General features: G+C 39.3%; 1 protein-coding gene across 30 annotated transcripts in view; it reads right to left on the minus strand.

The window, feature by feature from the left end:
* Positions 1-24,018, minus strand: part of LOC131691502 (ryanodine receptor) — a 120,067-nt gene that overhangs the window by 56,665 nt on the left and 39,384 nt on the right. For all 30 annotated transcript variants that reach the window (XM_058977954.1, XM_058977952.1, XM_058977956.1 and 27 more), the window contains exon 3: positions 10,792-10,995. In XM_058977954.1, the coding sequence (XP_058833937.1) occupies positions 10,792-10,995 (204 nt within the window). The remainder of the gene's footprint in view (positions 1-10,791; positions 10,996-24,018) is intronic.

Here is a 24,018-nt window from a genome sequence, read left to right on the forward strand (position 1 = left end):
AATACGAGGAATGCTTTCCATGTTTCATCGAGCGAATAGCGTCAATAGAACTCAGACTATCCGAAACGATGAAGTAATGGTCTGCGGGTAATGTGTCAATGACTCCAAGGGTATACTGAATAGCAGCTAGTTCTGCGGCGTAAACTGAAGCAGGGTCACTGAGTTTGTAGGAGGCGGTGAACTTTTGATTGAAAATACCGAAGCCAGTGGACCCTTCGAGGTTTGATCCGTCAGTATAAAACATCTTAGAACAGTCGACTTCTCGGAATTTATTATAAAAAATGTTTGGAACCACTTGCGGGCGTATGTGATCCGGAATTCCACTAATCTCGTCTTTCATGGATGTGTCGAAGAAAACAGTAGATTCAGAAGTATTTATGAAATGCACACGGTTGGGATTGTAAGAAGAAGGATTAATATTTTGCGCCATGTAGTCAAAGTACAGGGACATAAAACGGGTCTGAGAATTTAGCTCAACAAGCCTTTCGAAATTTTCAATCACCAACGGGTTCAAGATATCGCATCGAATGAGCAATCGATATGAGAGTTCCCAAAATCGATTTTTCAGCGGGAGAACGCCCGACAGGACTTCGAGACTCATCGTATGGGTCGACTGCATGCACCCTAAGGCGATACGCAAACAACGATACTGAATTCTTTCGAGTTTGATGAAATGTATGTTCGCGGCGGATCGAAAGCAGAAGCATCCGTATTCCAGTACCGACAGTATCGTTGTTTGATACAACCTAATTAGGTCTCCTGGGTGGGCACCCCACCACGTTCCCGTTATTGTACGAAGAAAGTTGATCCTTTGTTGGCATTTCTGTTTCAGATACCGAATATGGCATCCCCAAGTACCTTTCGAGTCGAACCAGACCCCTAGATATTTTACTGTGAAGACCTGAGCTATAGTTTGACCCATTAATAGAAGCTGTAGTTGTGCTGGTTCACGCTTCCTAGAAAATACAACTAGCTCAGTTTTCTCCGTGGAGAATTCGATACCCAGCTTAATAGCCCATGCAGACAAATTGTCCAAGGTATTCTGTAATGGTCCTTGTAGATCGACAGCTTTGGGTCCCGTAACAGACACCACGCCATCGTCTGCAAGTTGTCTTAACGTGCAGGAATTGTCAAGACATTCATCAATGTCGTTGACGTAGAAATTGTATAACAGGGGGCTTAGACATGAGCCCTGGGGAAGGCCCATGTAGCTAAATCGTGATGTCGATAAGTCACCATGCGAAAAATGCATGTGCTTTTCCGACAACAAGTTTAGTAAAAAGTTGTTTAAAGTCGCTGAAAGACCATGCTGGTGCAGCTTCTCTGAAAGAATGTTGATAGAAACTGAATCAAAAGCCCCCTTTATATCTAGGAACACTGATGCCATTTGCTCTTTACTAGCATAGGCCATTTGAATTTCGGTTGAGAGCAACGCAAGACAATCGTTCGTCCCTTTGCCTTTGCGAAAGCCAAACTGTGTATCTGACAGTAAGCCATTTGCTTCGACCCAATTGTCGAGGCGGGATAGGATCATTTTCTCGAACAACTTCCGGATACAAGATAGCATTGCAATCGGTCGATACGAATTGTGGTCGGAGGCTGGTTTTCCTGGTTTTTGGATGGCGATGACCTTCACTTGCCTCCAATCGTGTGGGACAATGTTAGCCTCAAGAAACTTATTAAATAAGTTCAACAAGCGTCTCTTGGCAGAGTCTGGCAGATTCTTCAACAAGTTGAATTTGATTCTGTCTGGCCCTGGAGCTTTATTGTTACACGACAAAAGAGCAAGTGAGAACTCCACCATCGAAAAAGGTGTTTCGTTCGCGTTATCGTGACGGGACGCGGCGCGGTAGATCTTCTGTGCCGGGGCGGAATCCGGACAAACCTTCTTGGCGAAATCGAATATCCAACGGTTTGAATATTCCACGCACTCATTAGTACTGTTTCGATTTCGCATACGTCGGGCTGTTCCCCAAAGAGTGCTCATCGATGTTTCTCTCGTTAATCCGTCGACGAACCGGCGCCAATAACCGCGTTTTTTGGCTTTCATCAAACTCTTCATTCGCTTGTCTAACGTCGCGTACTGTCGAAAACTAGCGGGTAACCCGTCGTTCCGGAAGGTCTTAAACGCGGCGGCCTTCTCTGCGTACACGTCTGAGCACTCTTTATCCCACCAGGGATTGGGAGAACGTTTTTGTATGTTCGCGCCGGGTACTGGCTTAGTCTGAGCTTGATTCGCGCTGTCGAGAATCAAGCCAGCCAAAAAGCTGTACTCTTCCTCCGGAGGAAGTTCTTGAGTAGATTCGATGTTGTCGGATATCGCGGCAGCATAGCTCTTCCAATCGATATTTCGTGTGAGGTCATACGAAATATTGATTGTTTCCAATGGCCTTGAGCCGTTATTGATTGAGACTACGATCGGCAGATGGTCGCTTCCGTGGGGATCAGGGATTACCTTCCACGCGCATTCTAACTTTAGCGAGGTCGAGCAAAGGGATAAATCTAATGCGCTTGGGCGCGCTGGTGGGGGAGGAATCCGTGTCATTTCACCCGTGTTTAGAATTGTCATGTTGAAGTTGTCGCAAATATTGTGAATTAAAGAGGAACGGTTATCATCATAAAGGCAACCCCATTCCGTACCGTGAGAGTTAAAGTCGCCTAAAACTAGTCGCGGTGCAGGCAGGGATTCTATGATGTCATGTAGCCGGCGATGCCCAATCGCGGTGTTGGGGGGAATATATATGGAAGCTATGCAAAGATCTTTGCCTTTGGTTGTTACTTGACAAGCGACAACTTCAATACCTGTTATCGAGGGAAGGTTAATTCTGTAGAAGGAATAGCACTTTTTGATCCCCAAAAGCACTCCTCCATAGGGGGTGTCTCGATCCAGGCGAATAATATAAAAGTCGTGGAAGTTGAGATCTATGTCGGAAGTTAACCAAGTTTCACATAATGCAAATGCATCGCAACTCAAATTATTTATTAAAATTTTGAAGGAATCGATTTTCGGGATGATACTTCTGCAATTCCACTGTAGAACAGTGATCAAATCCGTGACCTCGTTCGATGAGTTAGCCATCGAAGGATACAATCGCTGAAAGGAGGGGCCATTTAGCAGTCAACTGCTTCAAAAATGTTCTTACTGTAGGGAGAAAAGCTAACATAAGACTTTTAATAGGATCAGTTATATTGAAAGTTTTTATTATCCAGTCCACAATGTCCGAGAGTTTGATAATTCCAGTGCCGCGATTATTCTCGAACTGAAACAGAGGAACACTTGGGATTTTTGATGTTCCGGGAAGTGCTGGGAACTCCTTCTCTGAGTTTAATCCTCCGAGACCAGGAGCTAATTGCTTCGGTTTGGTTGCAACACTTCCAATAGATGTGACTTTCGGAGTCCCGTCAAGGGACACCTTCTGGCCTTTACAACGAACTTTAGGAGAGGAAATGTTCCTCCTCTTCCTATAACTTCTAGGCGCCCTAGTAGATGTTCCCTCTTGTGGGTCATCAGCCTCGCCCTCGTTAGGAGGCAAGTGAGCATAGATGTTTGTTGAGGTTGGTGGTGTAGCTTTCTTTAGCATTTCTGCGAAAGAACGTTCGGATCGTCCCGAAAGGGAACGTTTTAGTTTATCCCCGCGTAGTTTGTACGCGGGACATGCCGAGATATCATGCAGATTCTCTGCACAGTAAGGACACTTCTCAGCATTCTTACTGCACGAATCATCTAGATGATTCTCCCCGCATTTTCCACAGCGGGCCTTATTGCTACAATGGGTGACTGTGTGACCCAATTGTTTACACTTTGTGCAATTCATGACCCGCGGCACAAACAGACGCACAGACAGACGAACCTTGTGCAAGAGGACGTAATTTGGCAAAGCGGTACCAGCGAAGGTCAACCGATAAGAGTTTGATTGGGGGTACATTTTTGAACCATCCCCCGCAACTACTACTGAGTGCAAACGCTTGCACTCGAGTATTTTCACTGGCTGAAGTATGCGGTCTCTAAAACGGCCAACCCCGTACTGCAGCAGATCCTCGCATGTCAAACTGTCATCGGTGACAACGCCTTCAGACTGTACTTTTACAGCTGGAATATACACGTGATAGTCCTTCGTAAAGTGCTCACAGCAAGCAATATCGTTTGCCTGCTTTGAGTTAGTCAGCACGACCCTCAGCCTGTCTGAGCGGACCTTTTTTATTTCGGTCACAGCCGAGAACCGTTCCGTCAGGTCTTTTGAAATCTGTAATAGATTCAGCGATTTTGTTTTGGGCCGAAAGAAGACCACAAAGGGACCGGTCGAGAGCTCTGGATATTGTTTGGGTCGGGGGAGAGCCTTAGGAGTCGACTCGATCTCCATTTGGCCATCCGGGGAGGAAGCCATCGACACCGTCAATGCACGGGGTCAGCACCCGCGCAGACGGGAAAAAGCCGTAAATGTATCAAAAAGGTAGATTTCACTTATCTGTATACTCGTTTCCCACGACGCACCAGTCCAGCTTAAATAGCTGGTTATTGTTCAATCCTCGCTTTACGAACAAAAGGTTGAGGAATGTGGCCTAACGGTTAACACACGCACAAAAGAATAAAAGTCCAAACCTCGAAGAGGCAGAGTATGGCAAAATAACCTTGAACGCGGATTACTGCACTGTTCTTTTTCCAACAGACCGAAAACAAAACACTTCTATCTCGATCGAGCGATGCGTAGAGACTGGCGTATATATCTTCTTGTGGTTCAAATTTGCAATAGTAATACTTCTAAAATGCTCGAGAAACTTGACCACAAGTGACAAAAGTACACAATACATCCAAATTTTCCATAACGAAAGTTTCCAAATGATTGACTCCCAGTTTAAAATCTACATATTAAGCCTGTTTCAATATTTTCCTGCGATCATAACCTATAATTTTTATATGTTTACGAAAGGGGGCATCCAAACATTCAAAGACATTTATACGGGTATGTGCGAAATATTACGAAAAAAAACCCAACCTGACCCATCCCCAAAATCAATATTTTTTAGGTCCCTAACTCCCTAAATATTTTTTAGGTGTCGGGTAAAAACTAGAAATGGTCGGGTTCGAGTTTTTTGAACCCAAAACTCGGACCCGACCCGAACCTGACGGTTTTCTGGTCTGGTTCGGATTGTATAAATTTAAACTTCTCGGGTTCGGGTCGGATTCCGAGTTTTCAAGTTTGAATTTCTCGGGTACGGGTCGGGTACGAATTTAGAAATTTCGGATTCGGGTCGGGTTCGGGTTTTGAATAGACCGCACCCAAACATTTCTTGACGCTGTTTACGTCAATACACGACACCCAGTCTCTTTTAGTAGTAATTAACTTTACATCGTGATACATTGTCGCTGTTGTGCTATCTTATGACAATCGCTATTGTGAGGTAAACTGAGTTAGATAAGAAGAAACTCTGCAAAGTGGCGTTTTCAGAATTTTTAAATTCTGCTGGGTTACTAAGATATAGCGAAACACGATTATGACAAGCGCCAATTTCTCGATTGTTCGAGTTGTGCTATCTTGTGACTACAAAAACCAGACAACAATACTAGCATCAAATGTAATCATTGAAGACAAACCATATGAGTGTCATGAACAACTATGGCACTCATATGGTATGGTGGAATGTGGTCCAAAATTCAAATGTAGCAGGAATTCTAAATGTTATTAAAATCAAACAACTTTACCTTATTACGACTTAGGGATAGTTTCCAAAGTTTGTGAGTCTCTTCTTTGACTACATATAAGGTCAAGATTCGTTATATAATTGGGCAAAAATAGCGAATACGATATTTTTTTAAATTTTAAATTTTTTCATTTTAATAATTGAAGGTAAAGTTTAAATGTGTTAGAAAAAATATTTTTCTTGAAAAACTCCGAAAATCGTCATGAAAACTACACAACTCTAGTTTTCCGATCTGTTTATTTCACATCCTTGCTCTCACTTGAGTACTATGGCTCTAAGTTTCATAACTTTCCCTATCCAGTAATCTCTAGCTAATTGAATGTCGTTAGAAACGTAAAAAAAATACACAAGTTATATTTAAAAAAAAATTTCTGCTTTGACCCTTGGTAATATGTTTAAATTACTTTCATGGTGGACAATATAAAGCTCCTCCTCCTTATATAAGCATTCTCACGATGAAATTTTGCACTTTTCAAGACTTTTCCGTTATTTTAAATAGTGGATCTGAATTTATAATAAAATCTGAAAATTAACTTTTTAATGGTTCGAGATTGAATTTCGCAGTCCTTCAGAAAATTCATATTTAAAAAATACTCGTCGAAGGATAAGGGTGTTTCTTAAAAAATGGTTTTGTTTATATATTTTTTTATATTTTGATTTTTCTTTAGAAATGCTTTTTTTTCATTTTTTATTTCGACTAATATATCGTCACTTTTTCTTACTTTTTAATAGTATTCAACTAACTAGAGATTACTATGTAGGGAAAGTTATGAAAATGTTAGAGCTATAGTACTCTAGTGATAGCAAGAATGTGAAATATACAGATCGGAAAACTAGAAGTGGTAGAGACATTAAAAATAGGCTTCAAATCTTATGGTTTAATCTTTTGTCTTCTACTGGTAGGAGCTTAGGCGGAGTTACTACGAATCGCTTATGTCTACGGACATGTCTCAAGGTATAGACAGACTTGTCCTTCTTTAACATATCGGAGTCTGATTCTTGACATCGCAATTTAAGCTCAGATTAAACGCATACGTGACGCAACCTCCTACGAACGGTCTCCCGTGGTGAGACAAAGAGTGTTCACTGTTCAGATGTGTACACGGAAAGGTCTTCACACATAACGACTACCTGACGGTTAACAATTTTGATAATTTCAGGAAGTACGTCGTTTCTGAAAGGACAATGATGGACTTGATGAAGGCCAAAAACGCAGGTATTGGCGCCGGTTCGTCGACGGCTTGTCAAGGGAAACATCGACGGGCATTTTTGGGAGACTTCCCAGCGCTATACAAATATTCGATTAAGCCGAACAGGCCTATCTGGACTCTATGCCAGTACAGGAGTTCTATCATACCGCATCGCATCACGAATCAGCCTGCGAAAAGGCATATTTAACAAGTTCATTGAGGGTAACAGTTCCTCATGATTGGAAGCAAGTGAAGGTTATCGCCATCCCGAAATACCGCCTCCGATTACAAATCGTATCGATGGATTGAAATGCTGTCTTGTATACGAAAATTGTTTGGGAAAATGATTTTGTTCTGCCTCGGCAATTAGGTTTAAAAAGGCAGATGCACCATTTGGTTTTTCCGAACGTAATGGAACGAATGCATTGCTTTTAACCGAAATACTAGTCGAAAATTGTTGAGTGAACCGAATTCAAAGGAAGAAGAGATGTCAACAATTATCGAATCCTTGTAAAACGTCCCGAACGGACCGAAACATTGGTTTCAAGAAATTATTGTGGGAGGCACAATTGACCGATTGTAATGAACAGGTTGCGTTGCTGCGAACCTGCCAAAATAGCTGTCGTAATTTTTGGCGCATTTTCAAAGCATAAAGAATGGAAACGCGTCAAAGAACTGCAGGGCAAACATTTGTTCAGCTAATAATTTTTAATTCAAAGCGATGGCATATACCTTTCACGGAACTCAATATTTTCCATGGATCTATTCATGTCCACGTTCGCGATTCTGAGTCTATTAGTCACGTTTCACCATCTGTGCTCGTGAAATAGTTCACGTGAAAATATTAAAATCCTCCACAAAATGGAATGCATAACTATTAATGAAATATGCTATTTTATGCCCTTTAATATTTTCACAGGTTCACAGAACTCAGAATGTTATTCATAAATTCGTTAACTAGTGCATGATTATAAGTGTTATGGTTACGATTCACCGTTTGTGCTCGTGAAATAGTTCACATAATCATAAAATACGTTTCCATTTTCATAACATAGTTAAAAAAATTTGGACTTTTGGGCATGGTCTTACTAGTTTTAAGTGACCAGTTTTATAGAACTCAGAATATTAGTCATGGATTCGTGAACTGGTTCATGATTCCGAATATATTAGTCATAATTCACCATCCGTTTTCATGACATAGCTGAGTCAAAATTTCCACAACGCGTTACCCAATGTAGGTAAAATTTAATTTTCAATGCAAGATCAATTTTTCGGTAATATGTGTAATTGGAAAATTAAATCCAGATGGATATTTAGAAAAAAAATGACGAAGATATAACTATTTACAGTCTTCAGCGGGCCATCAAATTGACCACTTTTAATGAACAGATTGCTCCGTTGCGAACTCACCTACACTAAAATGGCTGTCGCAGTTTTGGACGTATGTTCAAACCACAAAGGATGGAAGCTTGCCAAGCAAGGAAGGCAAACCTTTCATTTAGCATATGGCTTTCCATTCAAAGCGATTCCAATTCATCCATTGTGGTTTGAAGACGCGTCAAAAGGTGTGACAGCTGCTTTGGTCTATGCGGGTTCACGAAAACGCAAGTCGGCTCTGCCTTCATTCCGTTCCGCGATATGCGTACTCGCCGACATTTGGCGTGGAACAACATTTTTTCTAAGTAATTTTCATAACTTCTTTGTGCGTTACCGTGATTCACTATGTTACATTTTTCTTAGTGGAGAACAATTTAGATGAAAATTGTTTTAAGCCACATTTGCGCGTTAAGAGCACAAAACCTACAACTTAATTAGTTATGGGATTCACCAAAAACCTGTTACTAAATTGGTAATGGAAATATTTCCCAGTTCGTGGAAATCGAGGACAGATACAAAACCATGCGCTGCTAGGCTTTTTGCAAAACTGACTCAGACATCACTTCGTTAAAAGTTTAATAACTTCTTCTAACGAAGCCGAATTGACTTACAGTTTTCGACGAAGTTATAGACAATTAAATAATATTTTCCTATTTTCACTTGTAGTCATAATCTGATGCATACAGTGTCACCTAGTAGTGAAAATTCAAACTAGTGTTTTTTCTCTATGTGAATTGTCGAAAAATCCCATACAAATTTCAGGTACGTTGGTCCGGTAGCTAGACTTATCCGATTTGCTTCAAATTTGCATCAAATAGTTTTTTTCATGTCACTTGAATACATTTTTTCATGTCACTTGAAAAAAATGAATCAAACAGTTATATAATATCATGTCTACCCCAAGGAAGCAATCTTGGACCTCTGCAATTCTCTTTTTCTTCAATGATATTTACTATGTCATTCCAGCAGGATGCTTACTTATATACGTTGACTACCTCAAATTGTTTCTGATTTTAACATCCACGGCAGATTTTATTGCACTTCAGCGACATCTAGATGATTTCTGTGATTGATGTAATCCGAAATTTTGCTTGTCTCTAAATGCTCAGTGCAGACATTTACTCACAATATTAATATTACCGGAATTAACACATAAGATGATGTGTATGTGTATGAATAGTGTGTATGATATTGACTATTCTGCATCTAGGATTGTTTTTAAAAATAAACAATACAAAAAAAACAATAAATACAAAAAAAAAATAATAAACAATAAATACAAAAACTAGAATTGCAAATATACCAGGATATCGCAAAAAACCGATTGAGAGAAAAATGGTCACCATTAAATTGGTTTGAAAAAACAAACGTTTGTAAATCAGTTCGACATATTTAAATTTCATAGCACATAAACCCTTGCTAATTCCAAATATGACTAGGCCCATTTGTCAGCATACCAAATGTTTAAAAAAAAAACGACTCCGCAAAAATTTAACAGTGGAATGCATCACAACAAAAATCCGCTAACAGATATTTGAAACGCAACTGTCGAAGGAGCATTCACTTCACAGTTTACCGCATATTTTTAAGTTCCCTCAACCACCACTTAACTGTAATCTGATTACATAGTATCAAGCTGCCACAACCGGATGCGAGGCCAACGTGGAACGAACAAATATTTCAACTCTCTTGTGTACTATGGGGTGGTGGTGAAAATATGAGTGTTTTTTTCCTTCTGTAAGCTTATGCTGAGTGTTTCTAGTCTGAACATGGAAGGAGTCGATGAACAGATGGGCTGTCAAAACGCAAAACACAGTCCTGGCACTCGGGGGGGAGGGGGGGGGGGGGGGTAGTGGAGAGGCTAGTGAGCAAAAAACAAGAAAAACACTTGCGAATGGTAGGTTGGGAATAGGCTTAACAAAAATGCAAAAATAATGCTACAAAAATTATTCAGATCGACCGTAGGTTCATATGTAATAATTGTGTGAATTTCGTGTTGGGAAATGTTTTCTATTAGTATACCCAAAAATCGTTGTTTGTGACATTGTGTGGTAGAAACGGATGATTGTTGTTAATGACGAGGTATCCTTTGTAGTTTGTATATTACGTTATACAAGAAGCCTAATATTGAAATTGTATGTGGAACCACATTAACCTTATTTGAATAAACGAGCGAATTAACCACAAATAACGTAAATTTTAATGGAGACACATGGTATAGAGTCGGTAGATACAATTTCGGAATGGTATTGTGTTTGAAATCTGTGCTCATGTGCTAAACTCGTTATGTTTCTCCTCGACAGCGTTGGGAGTTAACCCCCCGATGTGTTTAGTGCGAGGTGTTTTCATTTCATCGCTAGAATTTCTGTGCACTACAGTGTGTGTGAGTGAGTGTTTTTGCTCTACCTGTTGCTAAATTTACGTTTTCATTGCTGCTGTCGGTGTGTTTTTTTATTTTTTTTCTATAAATCTGCCACGTTGGCAGTGTCTACGGTCTGGTTTGGCTGTGGAAAAAAATACTTACGGTCTCGGAACCGGCGGCCGTCACCAGCTCCTGCAGAGCACGAACCGAGAGCGCCTGCTCTATCACGAACACACACTGCGACAGGTCCGGCGGGATGTTCTTGTCGGCGATGTTCTCGAGGAAGCAGTGCCGGTTGCCGAAACCCTCTGCCGCCAGGCACACACGTTCTCCGGTTGCCGTGCAGGACAGGCAGACCATGTCTTCCTATATTTTGCGGTGACGAGGGAAATGAAAAAATAGACAGAAAGTAAAAATTAGAGGTCATCGTTAATTGGCGACCGCGAGGGTCTCGTTCTGGGGACTTATTTTTGTGGGTATTATTGATTTCCTGGGTATGCTAAATATAAGTTTTCATGTCATGTTTGTCTTGTTCTACTGTTAATTTGTTCAGTTGTCAGAGCGAAATGTTTCGACATTTTTGCTGTTTTACATTTCTTATAAAAGAAATGTATAGAATTCGCTCAAACTTTCAAGATTTTTTTCGAGGCCCGGAGGGCCGAGTCTTATATACCAATCGACTCAGCTCGACGATTTGGGACAATGTCTGTGTGTGTGTGTGTGTGTGTGTGTGTGTGTGTGTGTGTGTGTGTGTGTGTGTGTATGTAACGGACAAATTCTCATTCGTGTTTCTCAGCAATGGCTGAACCGATCTTATCCAAACCAATTTTAAATGAAAGAACTAAAAAACAGTATGAACGCTATTAATTTGTTTTTGATTCTGATGTTTAGTTTCCAAGATATGAATGTTTGAATGCGTAAAAATGGCGTTTTTTGCAGTTTTTTTGAATTATCTGCCGAAATTGACAATATAGAATAGCAATTTATACGTTTTTAGACAGCTTTAACGAATACCTTTCGAACAAGCTACAGATTGTTGAAATCGGACTATTATCAAAAGAGATATTTAACATTAAATGCGGACGAAAGATTTTTATCATTTCCCATTGCCAGAAATATGACCAAAAACATGTAATCTATTTTTAACGCCAAAACGGCTTATTTTAGGTCAATAGTATCTTCGAAGAATATAATGTAGGCAATATGCCCTTTCTTTTTGTATTGTGCTTTTACTGATTAATCACCCTATGAGTGAGATATTTTTCCAAATTTTCTTGGAAGTGATTATATCGAAATGATGCCTTCAGCAAATTTGTAGCTCTTACTTTTGCAAATAACTTTACTGAAGACTTCAAATATCTATTTTGAATACTTTAAAAGTTATGGCTTGTTGTTTGTGGATTACTCTTTGTCGCCTATTTATTGTTCAATATAGTAATAATCCATTGAAATAAGCCAAACATTATTTCGATAAAACGAATTTTGTATTTCATTTTTCTATCTACAACCGCTAGAAATAATCACCGAACACTTCCAAGTTGCCTGGAAGGAACTTGATAACTTATCAGTGCAAAAATGTTCATTTGTGCGAATCTTCTGACTGCAATTTTTCTAATTCATGACCATCGGATCGATCTGAAACATATTGGAAAATGAAAAGCGAAATAACTAACTCCAAGCAACGGCGTAGCCAAAAGAAGGTTTTGGGGTTTAACACCATACAACGCCCCCCCCCCCCCCACACCAACAAAAAAAATTGGATTGAAGTTGAAAATTTATTGATGCAGACTGATTTAATTCAATATTACAATAACAATTATCTGATCCGTACATTGATATTCTGTTGTTGCAAACATCATGAGGACTTTTGATAAATTGTCGGAATGGGGTCCTGATATGTAACTGATCTTTTGGTCTTGATTTCACAGTTGTCTAATTGCATCAATATCAAAATCCTGCCTGAAAACATTCCAATAGAAAATTCCAGAGTTCTGTTTTCAATCATGATCCTCAGATTTCTTTTCAAATTGAGCTCGTTTTTGTAGAGATGTACTGTAATAAGGGTCTTTATTTAATAGGAAGCGAAGTAAAAATTGATTTAATGTCTATGAAACATAGAACTGCGCACCAAAAAATGCATAACTTTCAACATTTGCTAAAAATGTTTTTGCCTTTCTCATTCACTCTAAAATTCGTCAATCTAATCCCGACCGGGAGGGCCGAGAGTCATATGCCAATCGACTCAGTTCATCGAGATCGGAAAATGTCTGTGTGTATGTATGTGTGTATGTGGAAAAATATGTGACCTCTGTTTCTCAGAGATGGCTGGATCGATTTGCACAAAGTTAGTCTCAAATGAAAGGTACAACCTTCCCATCGGCTGCAATTGATTTTTTATTGATTGGACTTCCGGTTCCGGAGTTACGAGTTGAAGAGTGCAATCACACAGCAAATTCCCATATAAACTGAAATGAAAAATTTTCAAAATCAAATTTGTATTTTTGATGCCAAATGACTTTATAATGCATGAAACATCGAGATTTGATGTAAACTCGAAAAAAATAATGTGTGACAAAAATTGATTTTTTTGGACTTTGGTACATTTTTGCCTTTCTTTTTTTTTATTTCGATTATAGAGGTTTTAACCTTAAGGTCATTCGCCTCTTCGGGTTTGAAAAATCTCTTGTGAAAAATTTCGAACCCTATGTGCGCGGTCGGGACTCGAACCCAGGTGCGCTGCGTACAAGGCAATCGATTTACCAACTACGCCACCCCCACCCCCTTTTGCCTTTCTCATACAGAAAGGTTATGCAATCAATCTAAAAATCGTCAATCATACCGGCCCGGAGGGAGTATGCAGTGAGTGGTTGCTACTTTAAAAATAAAACTAGTTTAAAATTTCTTAACAAGTTGAAAATTTTCGGCAGGACCCGGACCTCCCGGATCTTACTATGTGATACTGAAACATCGCTTGAAACCAGCGGCGGTCAAGCGATGTTTCAGTATCACATAGTATCTCAAGATCGTGGCTGTCGATCCATTGTATGTATGTGCAAATCGTACTGAACATGAAATATTCACTTCCACCATTTTATTGAACATAACCATCGTAGTCTGGACAAGTGAGACAAGCACAATTGCACCACTAGGTGGATTAAAACAAGTTTATATTTTGGGAATGCGTCGAGTTGAGACGCAAACGTAATATGATTAATAACGAGGATAACACTTTCCGAATGTAGAGAGAAATTTATGAAAAATGACGATTTCCATTCGATTCTAGCAGGTCCTGATCGATTTTGATGAAAATTTGATTTTTGTTGTATGACCAATTATATGTATAGGTCAAATGTTCAAAAACAGTAATTTAAGGTCAAGATAACATCATTTTGAAACCGCCAATTTCGGAGGTTTAGTATCTTCGATGAGTTTTACAAACGTTAAACAGCGCATCATTTGATAAAATAATTTTGGCGGTATATCGTCCAAGAAGTATTTATGGTGAATTTTCTCAGGTTAATATTCATAACTACAATAAAGTCTCAACAAATTCGCTAAAATCACGAACTCTGTTACTATTTTCTGAAAAATTAATTCTGCATAATTTTAAAACTTCAAAAATTACGGTTTCGGAATTATGCCGTTTGGACAGTTAGATCGATTTTCACCAAACCCCCACCAATTGTAAAATTGGTATTGTAAAAAAAAAACGTAAGGGCGATACTTCAATGCTGATAGGTGGGACCGAAAAAGTAAACAATCGTCAAAGGGGCGATACTATCATTTTGTCAATTTCAATAGCAAACACAAATTTTAATTTAATAATTTCAAATACTTCATGAAGTTTTGGGTTTCGATCACTGAATCATGCAATCTAGGATGTAAAAAACACAATAGTTCTTAAATAGGAAATAAAACCAAGTCTGGAAATATTCACTGTTGATTTTCTTTGAATGGTGTCACTGCTAGTGTCGCTTTTTTCCAGAAAAAGCGTTGATTTTTAGGTCTCAGTCGCGTTGGAAATTTGAGTAAAGTATAAACTTCATTTCGATTCAAAAAAAAAAAAATCAATTTTTTGGCTCAGTACAATATACATAACCCCTTTAGGAAAATTCAGTTTTCCCACCACAATGCATTGATTGAGGAATTTAGATATTTTATTAACAGAGCATTAGCAATAACTCGTTTGTATGTCTATTTTATGGGCCATTTTTTCGCTTTCCTATTGATTTGGTTTGAGATTTCTAGCACTGATGTTGTCCTATGCTGATTTGAGCGATTCTCTGTGTCCTGCCACAATCCCATGTAGTATGTGTTATCAAAAACATCGCGAAGCATCAAGTTTTAAATGTTCTCATACGATATAATATCAGAAGAGAGTGATAAGAGTTATAAGAAATGTCTCATCACACTGTTAGGTGGATTAAAAGCGTTTTTCATAATACTATAGCTAAGCATTCTCGGCCTCTGTCACTAACCATGATCTACTTCTCATGGGAGTCAGTCTTCCAGATTTTTGTGGACATTTCTAGATATTTTTCAAGTGCACGGAAAAACGGACAAGTAAGATACTTCCCAGATTTTTTTTATTTAGATGGACATTTCCAGATATTTAGTTTTCGCTGCCTTACTCCTGAAAAATCTGAAGACACATTTTTTTTGAATTTTTTTGACAGTACAGAGAGAGTTAGAATATTCATTGAATCCCCATATAATAAATGGTGCACGGAACCAAATTTTATCATAAGGTGATCCATTCAACTGATCGTTTTCAAATTTCTAGGAAATAAAATAAAGCATATTATAAAACTTTTTCCATATTCGTTTCATTCAACTTCATAAACATATCTTCCTCCTAACACTATTCATAAGGTGTTGAACAACGATTGGACTAACTTGTTTTTGTGTGGCAATCCGTTTTTTGCTTCCGATTTCACATGCTAGGATGCTTCATGATGGCCCTGCATTTATCAATTGGCCGCTATTCCGAAGCGTTCGGGGGATTAAGATCCACTGGCACGAAATCGTCCTACTTGCCCTTGTACTACTCCAGAACATCATTTAAGTAATGGTACGAGGCAAAACCCGGCCAGAAAAGCGAAGGGCTATCGTGTGACCTCAGAAATGGAAGTTGACGCTTTTACTGGCATGCTTTCAAGTACATCAGCCCATTGACCGTTTCGGTTGTCACGAACGCTTTCCACACGAGCAAATTTTGTATTATTTGGTAAACTTAGATATCTTCGTCTTTCTAACTTCCTCCTGGTCGTTGTACTTCTGACAAACAGTGAAGAAATTGATCCCAGGAAGCTGCCAAAAATATATTTTTACATGAGTCTCTTCATCCACGACGATACAATGTGGTTCCTCAATAGCTGAATGTTGAGCTTCCGCGCACGTGATTTTCCCACTGTATCCTGTCATTCACCGCGACTCGGTGCCTTTTGAACTTTTTACGTGCGTAGTTTTTCACGTTTTTTCATCTTGCGCAAAAGTTTTCTTTAAATTCAGGGTTTTCTTCACATTTCTTACTGAACTTTCAACTAAGCTGATGAGAGCATTTGGTTTGGCTTAGCAAGCCAATGCAAGGTGCACTATGCTATATTTCTCCTTAGTGGATTTCACTAGTTCTCATCAGCTTAAAAATAAGTTTCTTTTCTTGCGGGACATCTCGCCTGACGAGGGGTTTGCTCAGGAAGGCAACTCCAAATCAGCATTAAGGACTGTCTATCTAAACCATTCTTCGCTACATCCGGCATCCCACAAGGAAGCCATGTCGGACCAGTGATATTCCTCCTCTACTTTAATGACAAATTACAAGGACCCCGTATTTCTTTTGCCGACGACATGAAAATGTTTCGACAAATACGGGATAAAACCGATGCCGAGTTTCTTCAGAGTGAATTGGAGAGATTTAGTACGTGGTGTGATCTAAACAGAATGGTTTTAAACCCGAGCAAATGCTCAATCGTTTCATTCACGCGGAAACGCCATCCGATTCAGTTTAACTACCATCTCTTCGACTCGAGTATTCCAAGACACTCTAACGTGAAGGATCTCGGAGTCATCATGGATTCGGCACTAACGTTCAAACCACACACATCATTCATTATGGATAAGGCATCAAGACAGCTTGGGTTCATCTTCCGAATAGCGAAAAACTTTAAGGACGTATACTGTTTAAAATCTCTCTATTGCGCGCTGGTTCGCTCAACACTGGAATATTGTTCTGCTGTTTGGAACCCTTACTATCACAACGGCGTCGACAGAATCGAGGCCGTCCAACGCCGGTTCATACGCTTTGCACTCCGACATCTTCCTTGGCAAAACAGATTTCAGCTGCCAAGCTACGAAAATCGTTGTCAGTTAATACAGCTAGATACTCTACGCATCCTTGTGCTACGCATCCTCTCTGATACTGCTCTCGAGCCCTGTTCGTCTCGGACTTACTGACTGCCAGGGTGGATTGCCCTGCAATCCTCGGACGCCTCGATCTTCAAGCTCACGTTCGAGCTCTGCGCAATAACTCTCTTCTGCGAGTCTCTTTCAGTAGAACCAACTATGGGCGCCAGAGCGCTGTTACCGGACTCCAGCGTATGTTTAACAGTGTGGCGACGGCTTTTGACTTCAACCTGACATCCTTCGATAAAAACTATAATAATGTGCATTCTGAAATGTAATTAGTTTAAGTAACCACCGTTGGGGCCAAGGGGTCTGTTGGTGGCGGTACAACAAATAAACACAATTAGCATCTCCGTTTTGGAGCTAGCGTCAATCCGGCGCTAGTTTAGTCATGCCACCAAGTTAGTGTTAGATTCTGATGAAATTCCATAACTAATTTACACAATGCAATCAATAACTAATTTCATCTAAAATATCAATAGAAAATACGCAATGGAGACACGACCACGATTACATTGAAAATGCAGCATTTCTAGCGCACGCCATGGGCGAATTTCAGATTTCTAGATTATCAATAATTTCCAGATTATCTGAAATATTTGCACAGATTGTTGTTTGTTTTCATTATTGAATATTACAAAAATTTACATTGAATCGATTAATAATTAGACAATGTTGATATTATTTTCAAACGTATTTTTTCTTTGGTACAGGCAAATAATTGATCATTAACAAGCGCAAACATAAATCAAGTTAATAGAAGATTTTTTTCTAATCCAATTCAAGGATTTATCTAATTGAAGTTGATTGGAAACATTATGCATTCGCCATTCGTAGCGTGACTCTCAGACAGTTGGAATGTTTTTTTTTAAATTTTGGTGCGGCGTGTGATTTGGCGCTTTGTCTTGATTGCGATTTGTGTTCTATTTTTCAAGGCCTTATTTCATTGCCTGTTGTTCGCACAGTGGGGATTAAACAATAGCCAGTTATATAAACTAGATTGGTGCATCGTGCTTAGTAAATATAATGATAAGTGATCTCTACCTTCATTAACAAATTTACTGCTTTTCCCCGTCTGCGCGTCTGGCTCCCTACCGGGCGGCTAAATGGAGATCGAATCGACTCTCATGGCTCCCTCCGACCCAAATAATATCCAGAGCTCTGGACCACTCTCTTGTGGTCTTCTTTCGGCCCAAAACAAAAACCGCTGAATCACTTACAGATTACGAAAGACCTGACAGATCGGTTCTCAGCTGTGACCTAAATAACAAAGGTCCCTCTTAGGTCAGGGTCGCGTTGACTAATTTAAAGCAGGCAAACGATATTGCTTGCTGCGAGCGGTTTACGCCGGACTATTATGTGTATATTCCAGAAGTAAGGGTACAGATTGAAGGCGTCGTCAACGATGAGAGTTTGACATGCGAGGATCTGCTGTAGTACGGGATTGGATGTTTTAGAGGTCACTTGATTGCAAGCGTTTGCATTCAGTATTAGTCGCGATGAATGGTATGAAAACATACCCCCTCCCTCTCTCTCAAATTCCTATCGGGTGACCTTCGCTGGAACCGCCTTACCGAACTACATCCTCTTATACAAGCTCCGTTCTTCTGTCTGTCTGTTCGTACCGCGGGTCATGAATTATACTAAGTGTAAACAATTGGGTCACACAGCCACCCATTGTAGCAATAAGGCCAACTGTGGACAAAGCGGCGAGAATTATGTGGATAATTCGTGCAGTAAGAAAGCCGAAAGGTATCCTTACTGTGCAGAGAGTCTGCATGAGCTCTCAGCATGACCAGCGTACAAACTACACGGAGATAAACTAAAACGTTCCCTTGCAGAACCTTGCAAGCGTTCTTTCGCAGAAATGTTAAAGAAAGCTGCGCCAACATCTTCAATGAAATGCTATGCTCTCTTGCATCCTAACGAAGGATACAAACCCAGTGCTCTCCCCATCTTAGAGATGTGCCACATCGCCACTACTTCTCACACGGTAAACCGCCGGACAGACACCGACAATTTAAACTGTGCTTACTCCAACATTCTTGCATCCATCAAAGAATTGAGAGTGAGAACAGACTTAACTTCCATCGCTCCCCAAACCAGACACATATCTCATTCGATGCGATATCTTGAACCCGGTGGTGATAAAAAATTTCGAAAGGCTTGTTGAGCTCAATTCTCATGTTCCTGTACTTTGACTACATGGCGCAGAATATTAACCTTTCTTCTTCACGGTGTCTTTTTTTAACAACTTTATGCAAAAAAATTCAGCATCTCTGAAACTTCAGGATATGAAAGAATGGGCTTTCGCCTTTCATTTGAAACCAAAATTAAAATAATCCGTCGGGGGGTCTAGAGCAACTTTTTTTTTTGAAGTTTTTTTTCGTGAAAATATAGATTTTACAATGGAACTAGTTCATATTTCTGCCCCTAGATGGTGCTTTAGACATTCAAACAACACTAAAAGTGAGATTCTGCTAGATTATTTAAATGTCTACAACTTTGCTTCCAACTGAAAACCGATTTGAAATTATCCCGAAAAGTAGTTTAATATTCTAACGAATTCTAAGTCTAAACTAGTTTCACAGAAGACCTAGTGGTTTGTCAATTCACAAGCACTTTTTTATTTGCCAAGTAGTTGTGTTTAGTTCAATAGTGAATTCAGCGGAATTTGAGAGCTTGGAAAGTCTTACCTTTTAACTGAAAATTATAATTCCCTGATACAGGGAACCATTCATATTTTTGGGATGAGAAGTTTTAGATAAGTGTTGACCAAACTAGTATGATATTAATATTCTTTTTCATGATGGTAAGTGATTCCTCCCGCAGAAACAGCTTTTTCAATCAGGTATGCCTTCTTTTTCATTTTTTCGATTATTCTCAGGGATGACTGATAACTATTCTTACTTGAATCTCCTACTCTGTTAGCATCTTCGTATAAAATTGACTTGTCCTGAACTTCAACCTTTATATTTGAACAAACTCAATGAAACTTTTAACGCACCATAGCAATATTTCGCGGATTTCATTGCAACGCTTGGTTAAAAACGCTGATTAACTGTTTTCAAAATTAACTCAATGTGACAAACAATGAACAAAAAACTTTGAGTTTTTGGATCAAGATAATTTTTTTGGGATATATTCGAGGACTTCTATGTATATAAGGTTATTGTTGTACTCAAATCATATTTTGTTTTCAAAACATATCGCATAATCTAGGATCAATTTAGCAACGATATCTCGCATAATTGATAGGAAATGGCCGTAAAATCCAACTTCCACAATATGCTTTGCGGAGAAAATTTGAATAAATCATTTCACACTAACCACTAATTTGGACAGTTATTGTTGTGGTTTGCGTTAAATTAGAAACGGTGTGTCCCAACATTTCGTCTTGAACGGAATTATAATAGTTGAGTTAAGCGATCATAACCTAAATTATGGTCCTTTCTAAAACACCCGTGTAACAAAACATAAATGTAAGCAAACCCTTGTAACTAAGCAATACCTTCCGATGAATGGTAGTCCCTTCGAACCTATCGGGAAAAATTACAAACCAAAAGCACAAATAGTTATCTGGCTCTGTCAAACATCCTAATTGTCAGAAGTTCAATTAGAATTGTCAATGTAATGAATCCCGTCTAATATTTTCATGGCACTAATCCCAATTATTTTTTTGATAATGTAATAAGTGCGTGAAAACATATTTCCAAACCAATAGGCCTCGTGTGAAAACTATCTTAGATACAACTTTGTTAAAATCTTAAACAACTTTTCCGGATGATTTCAGATCAATTTTTAGTGGTCAACAAACTTGTAGACAATTAAATTTTCTATCAAATTCTCACTTTTAATGTTGTTCGAATGTATAAAGCACCATCTAGGGACAGACATATGAACTATCTCCAGTAGTAAAACCTATATTGATACGAAAAAAATTCAAAAAAAAAAGGTGCTCTGGACCCCCCGACGGATTATTTTGATCTTAGTTTCAAATGAAAGGGGAAAGCCCATTCTTTCATATTTCGAAGTTTCAGAGATGCTGAATTTTTTTGCATAAAATTGTTCTAATAAATACACCGTGTCTTACAATCCCAATCGTGTGCATTTCATAAATACTTCTGAATCTACTGTTTTCTTCGACACATCCATAAAAGACGAGATCTGAGAAATTCCGGACCACATACGCCCAGAAGTGGTTCCAACCTTTTTTATAATAAATTCCAACAAGTCGACTGCTCTAAGATGTTTTATATTGACGGATCAAACTTCGAAGGGTCCACTGGCTTCGGTATTTTCAATCAAAAGTTTGCCGCCTTCTACAAACTCAGTGACCCTGCTTCAGTTTATGCCGCAGAACTAGCTGCTATTCAGTATACCCTTGGAGTCATTGACACATTACCCGCAGACCATTACTTCATCGTTTCGAATAGCCACAGTTCCATTGACGCTATTCGCTCGATGAAACATGGAAAGCACTCCTTGTATTTTTTGGGGAAAATACGGGAGCTACTGAGTGCTTTATATGACAAATCTTTCCAGATTACTTAGGTGTGGGTCCCTTCTCATTGCTCCGTTCCGGGCAATGAGAAGGCGGACTCCTTAGCTAAGGTGGTGACGTTTTTGAAAGACCAATTTGCTTCAGCGAATTTTTCAGTATTACTCATCAGAGAACCCTCGAATGTAGGCAAAACCCGTGGAGCAATGGGGAGCTAGGAAGGTGGCTACATTCGATAGTCCCCAAGGTATCGACGAAACCGTGGTTCATGGGGATGGATGTGGGTCGTGATTTCATTCGAGTGATGTGCCGACTCATGGCAAACCATTACACGTTGGATGCACATTAGAGTGACAGGAAAAAATGACCCCTATCGGCCCACCTCTGAGTTGATTCCTAGTCCCACCAGGAGTACTTGCACCAAATTTGAAGCAAATCGGACAAGTCTAACTACCGGACCAACGTGCCTGAAGTTTGTATGGGATTTTTCAACAATTTACATGGAGAAAACCCACCAGCTCACATTGTCGCCGCTAGGTGGCACTGTATACATCGTATTATCACTGTAAGTGAAAATAAGAAAGATAATTTAATTGTCTACTACTTTGTCGAAGACTGCTAGTAAATCCGGCTTTGTTGAAAGAAGTTATTAAACTTTTAACAAAGTGATGTCTGAGTCAGTTTTGCATGGGGCCTAGCAGTGCATAGTTGTGTATCAGTACTCGATTCACACGAACTAAACATTTTTGTGAAATATTCGTTAGGTTTAGCTCAACGGTATGTTCAGAAGAATTATAGTAAATAATACGAGTCATGCTTTGATTAGAAAATTTTAGTTCCACATGTTACCGCATAGAGGGCGCCAACACTAACTTTTCAAGGAAGAGAGATAGAAGTTTGGTGTCTTCTATAAAGTTATAGAACAGGCATTTTTCAGTATTTCTTCCGAACATCTTGATACTCTATCTCTCTTCTATGACTCGTATTATTTACTACAATTCTTGTAAGCATACTATTCAGCTAAATATAACCCTTATTTCACAAAAATGTATAGTTCGCGGGACTCGAGTACTGATACATAACCATGCACTGCTAGGCCCCATGCAAAACTGACTCAGACATCACTTCGTTATAAGTTTAATAACTTCTTTTAACCAAGCCGGATTTACTAGCAGTCTTCGACAAAGTGGTAGACAATTAAATTATCTTTCTTATTTTCACTTACAGTGATAATACGATGCATATAGAGCCACCTAGCGACGAAAATACGAACTAGTGAGTTTTCTCCATGTAAATTGTTGAAAAATCCCATACAAACTTCAGGCACGTTGGTCCGGTAGTTAGACTTGTCCGATTTGCTTCAAATTTGGTGCAAGTACTCCTGGTGGGACTAGGAATCGACTCAAGGGTGGGCCGATTGAGGTTTCAAAATTCATCATTTTTCTGGGCAGTCTAATGCACATCTCCGGCGTATTGGGCTCGTGGATAGTGGTATCTGCGCTTGCGGCGACGGCTATCACGACATCGAGCACATTGTCTGGGCGTGCACCGAGTACAGTTCCGTCAGGTCTCGGCTAATGGATACCCTGCGGGACTGAGGAAGACCAACCAACGTCCCGGTTCGAGATGTGCTGGCAAGCCGCGATATCCTCTATATGTCCCTCATATACATCTTCGTAAAAACCATCAATATACAAATTTGATTTCCTATCATTCTCAGAAGCGCTCTCTTCTACCTGTGCCATACACCCACGAACGTTTGATGCGAATCCAAGGCGACACAAAACATCTCTGTCGAATGAGCCATGAAACACGAGACCTACAGCACGAACATCACACGCGCAACTCTAAGTGTTGCCGATTCACGTCTGATCCGTACTACGACATCGTCTGGAGAAACCTCTGCCGTCTTGAGGAGGACCACCCAGCGTTCCAGTACATGATTCTTCCTGATGAAGGCCACCCGAGTCTGTAATCTATACCCTTCATCTCCTGATGCCTGAAACTGAAAGTTTATAATTTTCTCCCCCTGTCATCATTTAGTTTTTCCTGTCTCTTCTAGCTTTAACTATTATATTACATAATCTCGTTGAAAATGCCCAACTCTGCTACCACATAAAACTAACTCTAATCAATCTCCCTGAATCTTTACAAACTTCAATCATGCCCTAGTTATTCCTACTTTTAAGATAGTTGTAAAATTATCCCCCTTAGTTAAAAATTATTTGCTCCAATAATCTCCCTGCTTAAAATGTCAAACCATATTACCATAAAAACTAAATGACCCCCCTAATCTTACGAAAATCAAATTAACCCCTTGTGAATATGTATAAGATAGCTATAAAATCTCCTAAGTTTCATTTAAAAAAAATCAATACATAATCCCATAGTTTTTAATAATTTAAAATGCAAAATAAAACAAAATTGGTACCTTTAAGCTAACGCAAACGTGCCTTATCAAATAAACGAATTGAATAAAAAAACCA

The sequence above is a fragment of the Topomyia yanbarensis genome, chromosome 3 (genome assembly GCF_030247195.1).
Source record: "Topomyia yanbarensis strain Yona2022 chromosome 3, ASM3024719v1, whole genome shotgun sequence".
Classification (NCBI taxonomy): Eukaryota; Metazoa; Arthropoda; class Insecta; order Diptera; family Culicidae; genus Topomyia; species Topomyia yanbarensis.